This window comes from Cnephaeus nilssonii, assembly GCF_951640355.1.
Source record: "Cnephaeus nilssonii genome assembly, chromosome: 23".
Taxonomy (NCBI): domain Eukaryota; kingdom Metazoa; phylum Chordata; class Mammalia; order Chiroptera; family Vespertilionidae; genus Cnephaeus; species Cnephaeus nilssonii.
Genome location: NC_137094.1, coordinates 4,979,148 through 4,997,337, shown reverse-complemented (window position 1 = coordinate 4,997,337; position 18,190 = coordinate 4,979,148). Strand labels below are relative to the sequence as shown.

Below are 18,190 nucleotides of genomic sequence, written 5' to 3'. Positions count from 1 at the left end.
CTGGGTTTTGCACATCGGGAAAGAAATGTTTCTACACTCACGTTACTGTTGCAAAGAAAGTCGCATTTTCTCCACAAGCAATGCCATTGTGAGAAAATCTCTCTTTGTATTTTGTTTTTCATATCAGTGCCACGTAGAGAACTCCTGTCACTACTTGCATTTCTTCTGATCCCTTTGTATGCCGTACTGGCTAATTTAGTCTCTGAGATAATATTTACTTACATTGAAAAGTAATCACTTAGCTGTTTCCAACTATATTGACTTATGGGTAATTTGAGAAGATAATTTTGCATGCTAATCTTTGTAAGTGTGCCAGTTAACTATTTTCCCTCCTAAATATGATTGGTAATAGTCAGTGACTAACAAATATTTTAAATTTAGAAACAAAATGGAAAACTGTACAGCCACGTGCAGTCACGTCTCCAAGGAATTCAGAAAAGGGATTTAATGGTGACGATTTTGAACGGCTTACCAAATTTTGCGCAACACATCAAGAGTAAGTATTTCAGTGTTTGGTTAGAATGAGCTTGGATTAGAATATTGAAGAACCATTGTAGCATTGAATATTTGAAATACAAGATCCATTTCTTTATTTGTTTTGTTAATGTTTTCAACTGGAGAAATTAAACTGGATAAAATAAAATGATTAGGTTTCTTTCTCAGCTTTTATCTGTTTCTTATACCAAGCTCAGTGAAAGGTCAACTTTACAGAGGTTCAAAGTACTTTTTAATTAGAAATTTTTATTTTTTTATTGTTGAAAGTATTACATGTGTCCCCCTTTTTTTAAATTAGAAATTTTAAAATATAACGTCTACTTTTTATCTCTGATTGGTTAAGAGATTAGGTAATTCAGATGGAAAAATTGTTTATTTGGACTATTGGCCAATATTTGTAAATTATAGTAAAAAACATATTTTTAAAGAGTAGTCTAATAATGGGAACAAATACAGTATTTAACCAAAATAATGCAGAAGGGAAATTACATTTACCAGATAATTTTAATTGCTTGATTTTTATCAAAGAATTGGATCTTTAAAGCTAAATTACAGTAATAATAAAGCACTTAAATATGTTTTTAATTCGTATTTCAAGACAGAATTCGGAAGCTGAGGGGCATGGTAAGGATTAAACTGGTACAGAATGAGTCTAGATTGAGAAGTGATAACTTATTCAGCTCTCGTGGTGACAGTTTTCTTATGTTGGTCATTGTGAACCTTTGAAACCAAATATTTTGGGATTTTGCACTGTAACCTACTTTCTTAGCCTGTTAAATATGTTACCTTTCAACTTCACAGAGTTTTAAAATCATGGGCTTTTTAAAGGCAAATAAGAGATTTGCTTCAAAATATTCAGTGCACTTTCCCTGCCCTTCGCATGGAACTAGATGTGTTTTTTTTCTGCATCTCAGCATTTGTCGTTTATTTGGGAGGTTTCGGGAGTAATTAGCCTCGGAGGAGATGAACACACTATCGCTGCCTCTGCGCTGAGAGCCAGCGCTGCTGTCCGGGGTGGGAATGTTCGGTGCTAATGTCAGAGCCCGGAGGAGCTGTAACTTTTCTACAGCGTTTCAGTGACATTTGTTTGGAAGCATATTGCCGCTGTGATTTTTTTTTAACTCTTTCTTTTCTCTCTTTTTTCCCTCCAGTCCTCTTTCGTCCACATACAAGGTAAGGGATTGTTTCTTTGGAAGTATGTACAGGGAAAAGGTTGTGTCATCCGTCTATAGCATGACTCTCGTAGAAAATGAACTTTCTCAAGTGTTTGCCTCTTTCCATGTTGTCCTGTGTTTCGCTGTAGACAGCAGCTGCGGAGACGGCCCTGGGGGGGGAGCGCGTGGCCGAGGCGGCGGTGTCTGCGGGTCCCCAGGGAAGCGGAGCGGCAGCCCCGGCGCCCGGTATGTGTTGAGGGGAGAGGACCCACACCTGCCCCCCTGACTCTGTTTTACAGGTGCTGCGTCCGAATTGCTGTCACATCTGAGATGCTGTGCTGACTTTTTTTTGCACATACTTTTCCTAGACAAATAGCACAGTGCGATTTTTTTTTTTATATTATGAAAGTCTATTTTTTAGATATCTAGTAGAAGAAATTACAAAATCTAAATTCTTATAAAAACATAGTTATTTCCATGTTTTCAGCACATGGCTGTCTGTATCTAACACAGTATGACAAGATTGTACAAAAATGCTCTGAAACAGAGTTGGTTTGGGTATATTCAGACATTCTTTTCTGTTTAAAAACCAACAATTGTTACATGGACTTAACCAGCAATTTTTTCTGTATATGTAACTATTTAAAAGTTATTGATAATTTATCCATAGCATCAATTCCCCTCCCTTTTATGTTGACTAACATGGTGTACTTTAATTTGCATATATATTTCCAAAGCATTTGTGATATATTTTGCGTCCCTTTGTGTCCTATGGCAAAAGTTAAAGATTTTTATAAACTGTTTATTTTTTTACATTAGTAATGTATGTTCATTATAAAAATGTTAGAAAATAAAGATGAATACATTTTAGGGTGTTTATTTTTCCTGATGCATGATTTTTAGTACTAATTTATATTCCTGAGCCCTGATATTAAACAACAGCATCAGGTGTTTGGACTGAGCTGCCTGAGAGATAAAATGTTGATGCTGCTGCCTGCAATTCAATTCTCCTTTTTCTTTTTATAAAGTCCTTCTTCGTCCCCTAATTTATCTCCCTTATTTTTATGAGGCAAATTAAAGATAGTGCCTTAGGTCAAGCCTGCTACATTCTGTTCTTCCCGTCATTTTTATATTGGAAACCAGAGTAAAATGAGCCTCAGTCTGAAAGAGGGAGAAAGTCGCAGCATTGGCCACCTGGTTGGGCGTGGCTGTCTCCGCGGTGCACGCTGGGAGAGTGCTCTCAGGCTGAGCAACTAAATCTGGCACCTGGGACTGGCTGCTTGGCCCGCACCAGCTGGGCACTCACAGCTGGGCCTCCGCTGCGAGATTGTTCCCCACGGGAAAGCTCAGGCACCACGGGGAAGGCACTTGCTTGATGCTTTGACTCACTCCCAGGACCTGGGTCCTCTGGTTTCTCAGTAAAGGGCAGCGCGCTCTGCCAAGCCAGTGCCTGGATTACCAGGGACTCTCACTAGTGAGCATCCTGTGGGGAGGAGTGCGCTAAATCCACGGCAAGAAATCTGGCCAAGTCTGCTAAAACCATGTCTTTTAAAGAGAAATGTTAAATCTCCCACAATTAGTCTCGTTTGGTTATTCTGTGAATAAATAAATAGAAATATAAGAATATGAGAAAAAGAAATATGAAAATGCTACTTTAAATGATTTGAATACATTATTCTTTTTTTAAAATATATATATTTTATTGATTTTTTACAGAGAGGAAGGGAGAGGGATAGAGAGTTAGAAACATCGATGAGAGAGAAACATCGATCAGCTGCCTCTTGCACATCTCCTATTGGGGATGTGCCCGCAACCAAGGTACATGCCCTTGACCAGAATCGAACCTGGGACCCTTGAGTCCGCAGGCCGATGCTCTATCCACTGAGCCAAACCGGTTAGGGCTGAATACATTATTCTTGTTTTACTTCATATTCCTCGTTTCTAACAATGAAAGACATGTCGTACAATCTAGACTTTCCTTTTCCCTTTTCTCTCTCTCTACATTTTTTCTTCTGTGATAGTTAACTTGCTGTTTTTTTGTGTCTGGTTAAAGGCTGTTTCTACAGCCAGTTTCTCCCCTTTTACGTTGACTAACGTAGGGCTAAGCGTTTAGAACAGTACCAGGGCCACAGTAAGAAGTCAGCGTGTTCTCCCTGCTCTCATACTTCTCTTCCTCCCCCACATGCCGTCACTACCCCCGATACCGGTGTTCTCTCAGTGTTCTCTGCATATCACTCATTGCCGCTTTTCTAATTAATCTCCCATTATTAAAGTCTTCAAGTCGTTTGCATAGTATTTTATGTTTTCAAAACACTTTTATGTATATTATTTCATCTGTTCCTCTTAACAACCAATATAAGGCCTGCTGAATCATTTGAAGAGATTCAAGGAAGTAAAGTGACTTACGCAGGAACGGAACTAATTAGAACTCAAAGCCAAAACAGTTTTCTGGCCCTGTGGTCTATATTTTTATTAATTTGTATTTTTATTGATTTTTAGTAATATTTTATATGTAGAAATAATGTTACTTACATTATAAGAAATGATAACAAAGTGCAGGCCAATGAACCTAATACCCAAATAAGGACTAAATTATTGTCAACCCTGAGGGTTGGGTGAAATCCTGAATTTTAGATTTATCATTCCCTTCCCAAACACAACTTTATTGACATACAATTTCTATGCAGTAAATGTACCTGTTTTAAGTGTGTAATTTGATGAGTTTTGACAAATGTATGTACCCATGAGACCACTACCCCAGGGAAGATAAGAACATACATGTTTCCCCTCTATAGCCAGTCCCTCCCACCTCCCGTGCCAGGCAGCCAGTACTTTCCTGTCATACATGAGTTTTCCCTGTTTTGGAATGTAATATAAATATGATTGCTCAGCATATGTTTTGGATAGTCACCCATATTATTGTATGTATCATTAGTTCATTCCTTTTCAGTGCTGAGCAGCGTTTTTTTCCTTTTTTGCTGTACCACAGTTTGTTTATCCATTCACTTGTTGCTAGACATTCGGATTCTTTCCAGTTTGGGGATATTATGAATAAAACTGCTAGGATGTCACTTTGTGGATGGATGCTTTTATTTCTCTAGGTAAATAATTGAGGCTGAAATTGCTGGGTCATAGGGAAGGTACCTGTTTAACTTTATAAGAAATTGCCAAGCAGTGTTTCAGTGTGGTGGCGCCATTTTGTACCCCACAAGCATTATATGAGAATTTCAGCTGCTTCACATCCTTGCTGACATTTAATGTTGTCAGTCTTGATATGAATTTATGTCATTGTGCTTTTAACTTGCTTTCCCCTGATGACTGGGTATATACATTTTTAATTTTTAATTAACTACTGTAGAAGAGATACTAATTTATACTATTATCATCATTTCAGACTTAGTTTAAGTATGTGTTTTACTCTAACGTACTTACTGTGAAAATTCTTTTTTTCAAGCCTGATACCTCTCAAATCTTCATGCATAATGTTAACTAATGCGATCTTCAGAAAGTATAAGACATAAGTGTTAATTCATAAATGCTTTAGGTCCCAAACCAGGAAATATTTGGAGGGGGGTCCCTAAAGAGAACATGGGGGAATAGGCTATGAAAGAATAACTTAAAGGCATGTACATTTCTCTAGAGCAGTGGTCGGCAAACTCATTAGTCAACAAAGCCAAATATCAACAGTACAACGATTGAAATTTCTTTTGAGAGCCGAAAACCGACTTCTGCGCATGGGCCACGAAGTTTCAATCGCACTGTACGTGTGTACCTGCACGTGGTATTTTGTGGAAGAGCCACACTCAAGGGGCCAAAGAGCCACATGTGGCTCGCGAGCCGCAGTTTGCCGACCACTGCTCTAGAGCATGTGTAGGGACTTAGGTTAATCTCACTTCTCATTTTAGAGCTACCTCTTTAATTCATTGTTTAGGAAGTTATCTGCTGTGTACTCAGCTCTTACTCCATTTTTATTCATCAGAGTAGGCTTTTTGTTTGTGTTCGGTTTTTAGTGAATGTGAAGTTAGTGCAATAGGGGGTAGCAAACTGAGCTCACTAGATTTTGGGGTTCAGAAGAGCTAATTAACAGAAATTCACCTTAATGTTAACAGAAGCATTAACAAGAATAAGTTTTATATTATAACATACTTGCAGAAAATATTTTGGGTCAAACATGTGGATCAAACACTTACCCCCCCCCCCTTTTCCTGGGACACCATTAAAGCATCAGACAGGGATTCCTAAAAGAGAAACCCTCAGGACAAACTGGCAAGGACACAGCAGCAGATGTGACATCCGGGAAACTGGGAAGCTGGGAAGTAGATGGATGGGTGGCAACTGGCTAAGCACCAGAGAAAGCTGTGTCTACAGCGAAAAGGCTGGTTCCTGTCTGAAAGGTTGGGATTGGAAGCACTGAGGGCACCTTTAAAGTCAAGGATATAAGGCCCTAGAGTGTGGCTCAGTGGATAGAGTGGTGGCCTAGGGACTGAAGGGTCCCAGGTTCTATTCTGGCCAAGGGCACATGCCTGGGTTATGGGCTCGATCCCAGTACAGGATGTGCAGGAGGCAGCCAATCAAGGATTCTCTCTCATCATTGATGTTCCTATCTCTCTATCCCTCTCCCTTCTTCTCTGAAATCAAGAAAAATACATAAAAAATAAAGTCAAGGACGTAGGGTTGGACTGGAAACAGGAGGTTGGAGCACTGAGACCTTTGTGTTCCCGCTGCTAAGCAGAGGCTGCAGGGTTACCTGTTGGAGAACATGACAGAAAGGAGTGTGGGCTCAGGGTCAGGCTCAGCTCTAGGAAGGGCTATTATGTAGAAAATGAGAATTGAATGAAAATCTCATAGACTGAGTGGTGAGACCTGTAGCCTGCTTTCTGCGTTGAGCATTTAAACGTGTAGCAGCCACATCTCTGGTTTCCTCTCTGGGAAATGAGCTACTGGTCTAGGAGGTAAAACCTCCAGAAACCACGTGAATGAGTGGCCCCACCCACTGTGCCCACATTGAGGCCGACCCCTGGGGAAGGCTTGCCTTGAGCCACGGGGCTGCTTGTTGTCTCGTTTAAGAAAACCTCCAAGTCAGGTAGGCAAGCCAAGAGAAACTCAGAGAAAACAAAATGCAGAGAACAGACGAAAACTTTTTTAAAATGGATATTATCACAGAGATTAGAGGAAATATTGTATAAATAAAAGCAAAAAGAACATGTTTTATTTATTTTTTTAATATTTTTAAATTTATTTTAGAGAGAGAGGAAGGGAGAGGGAGAGAGAGCGAAACATCCATCAGCCGCCTCCTGCCCGCCCCCTACTGGGAAGCAAGCCCACAAGCCGGGCAGGTGCCCTGACCTGGAATCCAACTGGCGACCTTTTGGTGCACAGGAAGATGCTCAACCAACTGAGCCACACCAGCCAGGGCAGGATGCTGTTCTGTTGTTGTTGTTTTAATTTTTATTGACTTCAGAGAGGAAGGGAGAGGGAGAGAGAGATAGAAACATCAATGATGAGAGAGACTCATTGATCGGCTGCCTCCTGCACGCCCCACACTGGGTATCAAGCCCACAACCCGGGCAGGTGCCCTTGACCGGAATCGAACCCGGGACCCTTCAGTCCGCAGGCCGATGCTCTATCCACTGAGCCAAACTGGCTAGGGAAAGATGCTGGGTTTTGGGTTTTTTTTAAAAAGAAACATTCAGAGAATTAAACAGTTATAGAAATTTAGAAATATGATAGCCAATATAAAAAATTAATTAGAAGAATTAAAGGGTGAAATTGAGGCAGTGTCCCAAAAAGCTGATCCAGAACAAAGAGTATGGCAGAAAAGGCTGAGGTGATCAGTCCATGGGGCCCAAGATCCTACTCCGGGCATCCCAAAGGGAGAATGGAAAGGCAGGGACCGCCATCAACGAAATAATACAAGGACATTTCCCCGAATTGAGGTCATGACTTTCCGATGGAAAGTCCTGGCACTGCCCAACCTGTGTGGCTCAGTGGATAGAGCATCAGCCTGCGGACCAAAGGGTCCCGGGCTTGATTCCGGTCAAGGGCACATGCCTGGGTTGTGAGCTTCATCCACATTAGGGGGCATGCAGGAGGCAGCCGATCCTTGATTCTCATTGAGGTTTCTATCTCTCTCTCCCTTTCCCTTCTTTTCTGAAATCAACATATGTGTGTGTGTCTGTGTGTGTGTGTGTGTAAATAAATCCAACACAAAGAACAAAAAACGTTCTGAAGTGTCAGGACACCAGATGGAAAGAAAGAGGATCTAAATCTTCCAGGAAGAAAATGCAGGTCAGAGGGGCTGGTATTCAGAATGGTTAAGAAACCACATTCCTTCTGGAAGGCAGACTCAGGACAGCAGTGCCTGCCTTCAGAGTCCGAGAGAAGTGATGTCTGACCGGGAAAACGTAGCCCCCGTTTTAGGGGCAAAGGAATAAAGGCTTTCAGATCAAGGACCTTTCCTTAGGAAATGTTCCCCAGGAGAGAATAAGCGAAGAGGAGACCTGGGATCCAGAAACCAAGGTTTCCAGCCTAGCGGACGGGGCGGGGTGTGTGTGTGAGTGTGTGTAAGGGTGGGGGTCAGGGCGGCACCTGGGGGGCACGCCTGGAGCGCAGCCCAGGTCAGGGATCAGAACGGGGTTTGGAAACTGGTAGACGCCCTGGAGCCATAGCTGTGCATGGGTCAGAGCTGAGAGAGACACAAGGAGAGATTTTTATTTTTTTAATATATTTTATTGATTTTTTACAGTGAGGAAGAGAGAGGGATAGAGAGTTAGAAACATCGATGAGAGAGAAACATCGATCAGCTGCCTCCTGCACACCTCCTACTGGGGAGGTGCCCGCAACCAAGGTACATGCCCTTGACCGGAATCGAACCTGGGACCCTTGAGTCCGCAGGCCGATGCTCTATCCACTGAGCCAAACCGGTTTCGGCAGATTTTTTTTTTTTTAATGAAGTAATGGGTCAATTATCAACACCAAGGGAAGTCCAGTGGACATGAGAAAGAAAAACGCCTCATGGTGCACGGTGCGGGTCAGTGCGCGTAACATCGAAAAGCCGTGTAAGGTGGACACTGGACACTGAATTGCCCCAAAATGTGTGGGACTGTCACGGGAGGCCAGAGGGGGAAGACCTCCATTCGGAGGGATGCAGTCTTGCGTTATTCATATGTCCTTTCCCTTCCCTCCTGTACGAAGTGTCGTGAATGTTAAAACCACTTGTTTCTCTTCATCTTCAGAGAGTGGAACGGCGCCTGGCATGGAGCCGAGTGGAGAGAGCCAGCAGCGGGAGGAGACCCCGGGGAGCGGGCCCTGCTGCGGCCAGCCGGCCCGGCGGGCGGCTCCCCCGGCTCCCCCGCGCCCGCCTGCAGCTGCGGGCCAGCACCGCACCGCGGAGCCGCCGGGCAGCGCCGCCAACCCGGAGCTCCCGGCCCAGCCCGCCCAGAGCGCCGGGGAGGACGGGGAGGACGGCAGCCGCCCGCAGCCGGCTCCCCCGGAGGCCCGCGGAGCTGCGGCCGAGGTCGAGGGCCCCGAGGTGCCCCCTTGCAGCGGGGCAGTGACAGCGCCCCCGGCGGCAGCGGGCTCCGAGCAGACACCCCCTACCCCGGAGGCTCCCTCCGCACCGGCTCCCCCCGCACCGGAGCCTCCCTCCGCACCGGGGGCTCCCCCCGCACCGGAGCCTCCCTCCGCACCGGCTCCCCCCAGAAAGGAGCTCCAGTTGCCGCTGGCAGATGCTCCCGAGGCGCCCCGGGACCTGAAGGAGCCGCGGCAGCCCGACCCCGCGGGCCGGGATGGGGGGTCACCGCGGGGGCCGGCTGCCCCCCAGCGCCCTGCCAGGGGGCCCGGCGAGAACGCGCAGGCGGCTGGCCCGAGGGCCGGGCTTCCGGAGGGGCGCGGGGCCCCCGAGGGGCGGGGCGGCCCGGACCTCCGCGTCAGCCGGGAGGCGGAGGACTACCTGAGCCGCCTGCTGGAGGGGTGCCTGCGGGGCACCGAGGACGCCCTCCCCTGCGAGGAGGAGGAGGAGGAGGAGGACCCGGACCTCCCGGACCTGTCCCCCGACGAGGCCTCCTACAGCCTCCAGGACGACCTGCCCTCCGACGGCAGCCTGTCCCCCGAGGACCTGGCGCGGAGGATCGAGATCGCGGAGGTGAGCTGGCCGCCGGCAGGTGGCATCCTGCAGCCCAGGGTGCAGCCCAGGGGGCTCGCTGTTGCCCGCGTTTGTGGTCCCCCGGTGTCAGGCATGGGGGGGGGAGGGGTCCCCGTGCTGGGAGCTGGGACCTCGGAGGGGTGTCACCCGTTCTCATGGTGTCTGTGCCCCGGAGCTCACAGGGATGGGAGCTGGGACCTCGGAGGGGTGTCACCCGTTGTCATGGTGTCTGTGCCCCGGAGCTCACGGGGATGGGAGCTGGGACCTCGGAGGGGTGTCACCCGTTCTCATGGTGTCTGTGCCCCGGAGCTCACAGTGCTGGGAGCTGGGACCTCGGAGGGGTGTCACCCGTTGTCATGGTGTCTGTGCCCCGGAGCTCACAGTGCTGGGAGCTGGGACCTCGGAGGGGTGTCACCCGTTGTCATGGTGTCTGTGCCCCGGAGCTCACGGGGATGCCCCCAGGTAGGCGCCTCGGGAGCGCCCCTGTTGGGGTCCCGCGGTCCTAGGAGCGGAGGCGAAGAGGAGATGAGTCACGTCCTTATAAGGCAACCTCATTTTTCTTCTCCTCCATCTAGAATGGAGTGCACTCTGTCCCTTCCCCTGACTGATGTGTTTGTTAATTCTCTGAGTCCGTGTAACGGAAGGAAACGGTCTAAAATACGGGAGGACTAGGAGGTGCTGGCTGGACTCTTAAGCCTCACATTGGAGGCTGCGAGTGCGCGCAGTGTTAATGTATAAGTTCAAGATTTGCCCAGACAATCCTGGTACTTGACAAAGACAATTACTATAAATAATTGAAAGTTTTAAGCTTTCTCTAATCATTAATGAGTCTAATCGAAACCAAAAAAAAAAAAAGAGGGGAAAGGAAGAGAGGATGAGGATCAAGATGGCCATTCTCCTTTTTTGATTTTAAAATTCAGGAAAAAGATCCTTCCTGAAGGCTCTTCATGTGGCAGGTGCTGGGGGCATTGTGGGGAGGTGTTGGGGGCAGTGGGGGGAGGTAGTGGGGGCAGGTGCTGGGGGCAGTGGGGGAGGTGCTGGGGACATTGGGGGGAGGTGCTGGGGGCAGTGGGGGCAGGTGCTGGGGGCAGTGGGGGCAGGTGCTGGGGGCATTGGGGGGAGGTGCTGGGGGCAGTGGGGGCAGGTGCTGGGGGCAGTGGGGGCAGGTGCTGGGGGCATTGGGGGAGGTGCTGGGGGCAGTGGGGGAGGTGCTGGGGGCAGTGGGGGCAGGTGCTGGGGGCATTGGGGGAGGTGCTGGGGGCAGTGGGGGAGGTGCTGGGGGCAGTGGGGGCAGGTGCTGGGGGCAGTGGGGGCAGGTGCTGGGGGCGGTGGGGCAGGTGCTGGGGGCAGTGGGGACAGGTGCTGGGGGCAGTGGGGGAGGTGCTGGGGCCAGTGGGGGGGCAGGTGGGGGAGGAGCCAAACCGCCTAGGACAGACAGCTTTTAATCTGAAAGAGGGCAAAATATGTTCCCCACCTTCCGTCTAAATTGACAACATTTACTTAGATGTCTCAAGTCTACCTGTTTCACAGAACACAAAATAGGGGGAGACATAACCTGAAACCTTCTGTTGGGGAGAGAGATGACAGCCCAAAGCTGCTGTTTGTCTGTCTTACGGAAGCCATCGAAATAGGGTCACTTCTGTGGAGTGTAGATCTCAGGGGTCAGGGAGGTCAAGTGACATTAAGACTAGTCACCATGAGATACGCTGCAGGTGGGGGGCTGGACTAGATCGTGTGGGTGCTGGTCTCTGGGTCTCGGACAAAGGAAGGTCTGGGGAACAGTCCTCCTGGCTGTGCTGCCCAGAACGGCCCTTTCAGGGGAGCGGGCGTCGGGCTCCCTGACAACAGGAAAGGCGGTCTTCCAAACAGGGAGGGTTCAGGGGGGACAGTTGACCCGGGACTGAGGTCAGTGTCCACAGAGCCCCAGGTAGAGCCACAGACTGCCTGTCTGGTCCTCGGGCCAGATGGCCTCCTCTTGGCCTTGCTTTCTTAGCCCGCCCTCCCCATGTCCTGGTTAACGAATGCTCCTCTGAGCTGGCCTTCTCCTGCACCCAGCTCCTTCTCTTTTCCCCGTAATCTTCTGTTCATTTACATCTGTCCTGCCGCTCACCGGACTTCTGCAGCAGCTGCCTGAAGTTTCCCATACCTCATGTCATCTTCTCCCCCTCCAAATGGTCTTACGTGAGCAGGTTTAAACCTGGAGTCTCCGACTGATGCCCCTGGGGCCAGTCAGGTAATAAAAGTGAATGAGCCCTGACCGGTTTGGCTCAGTGGATAGAGCGTCGGCCTGCAGACTCAAGGGTCCCAGGTTCGATTCCGGTCAAGGGCATGTACCTTGGTTGCGGGCATATCCCCAGTGGGGAGTGTGCAGGTAGCAGCTGATGGATGTTTCTCTCTCATCGATGTTTCTAACTCTCTCCCCCTCTCCCTTCCTCTCTGTAAAAAATCAATAAAATATATATATTTTTAAAAAGTGAATGAACCGACTTAGTGGTAGAGTGATAAGGAGAAGGTTCCCACTCTTGTCTAGAGGCATCCAGCTTCATACACTGCAGGGGGAACAGCACCTCTGAGGGTCTCGGTCTCACACACACGGTCAGTTTAAACTTCCGCTGCACAATACTGTTTGCCTTGTCAGTCTCTTCCCACAACACCGTTCGGCTGCGGGATAGAGGCTGTACTACACGGCTTGGCATTCAGGATGCGGTCCTCTGGCCACTGCCTTGCCAGCATCTCCCCTTCTGTGCCTTCGTTCTGAGCCTGGACTGGGTCAGATGGGCCTCCTCGCAGCCTTCCCCCCCTCCTCCCTGACCCCAGTGATCTAACACTTTGCGTGCTGTCACCTCTGACCTTTACCTTCCATGTCGCTCTGTTCTGGGATGGTGAACTCCTTTCTTACATTTACTTCCTCCCAACGCTCAGGGTCTAGGTCATGCCTTTTCAGCCGGTAGAGGTCCAAGGGCGGTGCCTGGCTCACGATCAATACTCAGTAAATGCCAACCGCGCCATCATCCCCTGATCACTGAAGTCCATAATGTTTATTCTCTTCAGACTACGCCTCTGAACTTCAAAAGTGGCTTCAGCACCATTCCTCCTAAAGTCCTGTCTAGCTATAACCTTTTCTTGTTATAGGACACACGTTATCCAAATAAATACAGGTGGGTGCTGTCTATCTGTAAATTGCTTACCTGTGTCTTCATTTACTCGTTGGCATATTTATTGAGCACCTACTACCTCTGCCTCGTCCTCTTCCCCTTCGGTAACCACCAAACTGTTTTCTCCTTCCGTGAGTGTTTGTTTGTGCTGTTCGTTCCCTTGTTGCTTTCTGTGTGTAACCCACATGTGAGCTAAATCATATGACTCTTGGCCTTTTATGTCACAAAAGAAACACTGCCATTTGTGACAACAGGGGTGCATCCTGAGAGTGTGTGTCATGCTGAGCAATAAGTCCGACAGAATAAGCGAAGCTCTAATAGTCATTAAAGATCAGACCTTTTTCACATCAGGAAGATGGCAAGAGGTTTAATCTTGAGTTTGGTTGACACTCTGCCGGTAGCTGCTGCGACAAGTTTGAAGCAGGTCATCTGGGCTCTCTAAGCTCGGCTTCTTCCCCTGCGAGGGGGATGCTACTGCTGTTTGAGAGTCATCAGGATTCAGTGTGACACATTATGTAAATGTCTTTTTTTTTAAATATATTTTATTGATTTTTTACAGAGAGGAAGGGAGAGGGATAGAGAGTTAGAAACATCCATGAGAGAGAAACATCCATCAGCTGCCTCCTGCACACCCCCCACTGGGGATGTGCCCGCAACCAAGGTACATGCCCTTGACCAGAATCGAACCTGGGACCTTTCAGTCCGCAGGCCGACGCTCTATCCACTGAGCCAAACCGGTTTCGGCACATTATGTAAATGTCTTTACATAAAGTACATGTTCGCTGAATTGTAGGTCTTATGGTAGAGCCTATATCTTTTTTTTTTTTAATTTTTATTGATTTTACAGGGAAAGGGAGAGGGAGGGAGAGATAGAAACATCAATGATGAGAGAGAATCATTGACTGCCTCCTGCATGCCCCACACTGGGAATCGAACCAGCAACCTGGGCGTGTCCTTGACTGGAATCGAACCTGGGACCCTTCAGTCCGCAGGCTGACGCTCTATCCACTTAGCCAAACCGGCTAGGGCGAGAGCCCGTATTTAAAGGAGCAGGCAGAGAGCATCATGGGTTCCTTCGGTGCAGAATAATAGTGGTAAAAACTTCACATGACTCCTGCAGTGAGATGACTGTCACGGAGGCTGTTTGTAATGGGCTAATATGACTTACGAATGTTAATTCTCGAGTTAGTCAGAAGCCAAACGTGTTCGTGTTCAAAATTTACCAGCCTTGAGGCGCTGGATTGAGTAAAGGCTAGCTCATTAAAAGGATATTATTTGGCATCTACTGTCTTCAATTTTGTGAGGAGGCAGTTCTAACCCCAAGACCTCTGAATGCTTACTTTGTCACAATAGGATTTACTGTATCCATAGAAACGCAAGATCATTTTGTTTTCGCAACCATTTCATTCTTAAAATGCTGTTTAAGATCATCACTGATGTTCGAGGGGAAGTGCAGAAGAACTGTTTATTAGCAAATGTAGAGGACGAGGCCGAAGGATGTGCTGTTGTGGTTGAATTCGGCACTTATTCGTAGCGTAAGTACCACCAGTGACAGTTTCATTAATGACAGCTTACACACGCTTTTAGTTCATAACGGAAGGAAGGGCTTGGCATATTTTGTTTGGGTAGCAAAGAAATTTGGTGATTCAAGTGGAAATCCAAATTTAGTTTATAAAGGTTTATTTTTTTTTGAGATTTAAAAATTCTTAATCTCTTATATCAACACTAGAGGCCCGGTGCATGAAATTCATGCATGGGTAGGGTCCCTAGGTCTGGCCAGCGATCAGGTTCTATCCGTGAGGCTACCAGCGGGGTGATCAGGGGACACCCGCTGGACCCACCTTGGCTGGCTTAGGGCCTGTGGGCTGGGGGCAGCTCCTTAGTTTAGGATCTGCCCCCTGGTGGTCAGTGCACATCAGAGCGACCGGTCATTCAATTTGCATATTAGGCTTTTATTATATAGGATTATGGTAAAAGGGGGCATAGAAATGTTTGTGGGTTTTTTTAGAGAAGTTTGGAGGAGACACATTTCTATGTGCCCTAAATCAACTTACATCCTGCTTACAGAAATGCGTGGCAGTCCTTTGAGTGAGTCCCAAACTAATAGTGAGACCTTGTTTTGGCTTCCCTGCTACCAGAGAATTAGGAAAAATCTACCAAAGTCAGGCCTTAGACTCTGTGTTTGACTGCCTTGGTGTGGTAAGTAGGAATTTCTGTCCTTGGCGTAGGTTCTAAGACCTCGGCCTGAAACTCATGCCAGGACAGAAAGGCCCACCCCTACCTGTCTCCTAAGAGTTTCCTCCTTGGCTTGCATCTCCGATGCCTAAGCTTGGCTGCACCCTCCGTTCTCCATCCATAGACTAAAAGGCCAGAGGGAGTTAGAAATGACACAGCGAGAACCCTGGAGAAGATCCCTGAGCAACACTGAAAGGCAGTAATGGAAAAGAACACACTGTCCTGTAGACAGCAGGCTTTGGTGGGGAAGAAAATGTAGGTGCCCGGCCGGCAGGACTCAGTGGTTGAATGTCGAACTGTGAACCAGAAGGACACAGTTTGATTCCCAGTCAGGGCACATGCCCAGATTGCGGGCTTGATCTCCGGTGTGGGTGTGCAGGAGGCAGCCAATCAATGGTTCTCTCTCATCGTTGATGTTTCTCTCTCTCTCTCTCTCTCTCTCTCTCTCTCTCTCTCTCTCTCTCTCCCTCCCTTCCTCTGTGTAATCAATAAAAGTATATTTAAAAAATAAAAAGTAGGATGTGTTAGATTATTAATCAAGAATAAAGGGTTGGTGGGGGAGAGTGTCAAAATATTGGCCCATCCCACCCAACTGTAATTTCTCATATTTGACTTCTTCTCTCTTTGAAAAAGTTGCCAAAGTTCATTGCCACCCGTAGTAAATAAGGCGGGGCCACTTGGGCATGACCTTCAGAGTCAGACGCCCCAGAGGAGGCCCCGCAGGACCAAGCAGCTGCTGCACTGGGACTGGCTGGTTCGTCTTGGAAGCACATTCTGTGTCTTTCCAGATGATTTCCAAAGTTCTTCTCATTCTTTCGACATTCCTTCACTCACATTTGCAATGTCCTTTGACTTACGGCTTGGATTTACAGGTCCAAAGTTCCTATCACGAAGGTATACAGTTAGCATAATGCCACTCCGGGGCTCATCCCGGATTGTTTATTCTGAGGAATTAAAGCAACTTGAAAAACGCCTGTGGAATGGGAATTCACTGTTGGTAATGAATGTACGGCTTTAATTTGTGGAGGAAATAGTCCATGAAAACCTCATTCTTTCTACATTTACTAAAAGCAGGAATATCATCTGTAGTAGTAATGCACTCATTAAATTAATTTCAGTTCTCCTCCTCTTGCTCTTAAGGAAGCCATTAGGACTTATTTCCCTCTCCGTTTCAGCGGGAGCTTGTCAAACCATTTTCTGTGTTGTGTGAAGGGGCTCTCGAACGTTGCTGTCTAAAGCGAGATTGGAAAAGCTGCTTCTTGCTTATTTGTACTTACCGTGTTAATGTCACCAAAGTCCTTCCGTTTCCTCACAAAGACATCGTCTGAAATACATGTTTCCGATAAAAAAGAATAAATGGCTAACATCGATTTTTTTATTTTTATTTTTTTGAGATAATGGATTCTATAGGCCCGTGTTCAGGAAAGCCCCGTAGAAGACTATATTGAGTTGTTTGGCCCTAAAAGCCTTGAGTTATAAAAAGAACGGATAGAACCTGTAATATTTATGCAGAGCACATTATCAGGCTGGAACTGGAGCTCATGTTGGTATTTGATGCCATTGATCAGCCAAATGAGGTTACAAGCTTGCGTCCCCGCTCACAGTGATCTGATGCCAGCGAGCCGCTGACCTCTGCAGTGTTAGGCCCACAATGCCCACCTATGCCATCACCCCCAGCTGTCCCGGCAGGCGGCTCGCAGGCTAACCTGCGGACCAGCCTGCTGCTAGGGGACCTTGACAAGACCTCCTGCTTCCAGCCCGGCTCCACCAAGGCCCCTTCCTCCTCCTCCCTGTACTTCAGAGCCTTGTCCCTCCTGAATGGCTCAGGTGTTTGTTTTTGTCTTTGCTCCTAAGTAAGGGGTGGGGTGGAGGCAGGAGAGAGGGATCCCACATGCAAACCAGAGGAAACAGGGAAAGGGGTTGGGGGAGGGGGGGCACGAAGAGATACTAGACAGCAGACTTGTTTTTGCAGGGTCCAAGAGTCAACATGTTAGACTTTGGGGTCTGTTGCAAATACTCAGTTCTGCCATCGTGGCCCAGAAGCAGCTGTGGATGAATGGGCTGTGTCCCAATTGAATTTTTACATTCAAACAGGCAGAGGGCCTTCGGCCGACCGGCCATGGTTTGCCAGCCTGTGCACACCACCAAGTAACCAGCCCGGAGCAACTGGCTCTGAGAGTCGGGAAGAGAATCCTTGGGATGCTCTGAGCATCAAGCATGCCTTAGCAAATGCGTCATTCCCCCAGGAACTGAGGGCAGCGCTGGTTGTGATGTTGAAAGGGGGGATCAGATACATTCTGAGTCCCTCGTGTTTATTTCTTTGACATCACCGATGAATGAAAAACGCAGTGGTGGATTGTCAGCCTCTGTTACCAAGCAAAACCCAGCACTAACGACTAAGCAACGAGGGGTCGTAAGTGACGGTTCTGCAGGGTACTTAGCAGGGAAAGGGGCGGTGAAGGGCCTGGCCTGGCCTCAGCCCGCTGCCTCTGTGCTGCCGGGCTCTGAGCCAGTTCGGAGCTTCAGAAATGCTTGGCCGCCATCGGCGTAGAACTGAACACATTCTGTCCCATTTTGATGATTAACTGTGATTTTAAATCCATAATAGAAATCCAAATGCCCATTGAATTGAATCAGCCTGGTTGCCGTTCCATGTAAAAATGCCACGGACATTTCCCACCCTGATTTAACAAGCGGTTCTTGTCACCCCTGCCAGGTTGTTCCTGCTGCAGGACTGGTCTCCATATTGAAGAAGAGGAATGACGCTGTAGGAGACCACCCTGCCCAGATGCAGCAGAAACCGTCCAAGCGGAGAGTGAGGTTCCAGGAAATAGACGATAACTTGGACCAGGGTGGGTACCGCTCAGCGCTGTGTCTGACACAGGGTCACTCCCAGTGTCTGCTGAGAATGAGGCCGTGCCGGTGAAAGGTAACAGAATCTGTAAGAGAACATGTGGGCGCAGTTGTTTTGTCTTCTAGAAAGAAGCAGAGAATGGGACTGTCATCGG

General features: G+C 47.8%; 1 protein-coding gene across 2 annotated transcripts in view; it reads left to right on the top strand.

Moving 5' to 3' along the window:
* CNST (consortin, connexin sorting protein) overlaps positions 1 to 18,190 on the top strand; it is an 84,909-nt gene that overhangs the window by 59,337 nt on the left and 7,382 nt on the right. For both annotated transcript variants that reach the window (XM_079763807.1, XM_079763806.1), the window contains 5 exons: positions 382 to 496; positions 1,647 to 1,668; positions 1,799 to 1,895; positions 8,885 to 9,792; positions 17,899 to 18,034. In XM_079763807.1, the coding sequence (XP_079619933.1) occupies positions 382 to 496; positions 1,647 to 1,668; positions 1,799 to 1,895; positions 8,885 to 9,792; positions 17,899 to 18,034 (1,278 nt within the window). The remainder of the gene's footprint in view (positions 1 to 381; positions 497 to 1,646; positions 1,669 to 1,798; positions 1,896 to 8,884; positions 9,793 to 17,898; positions 18,035 to 18,190) is intronic.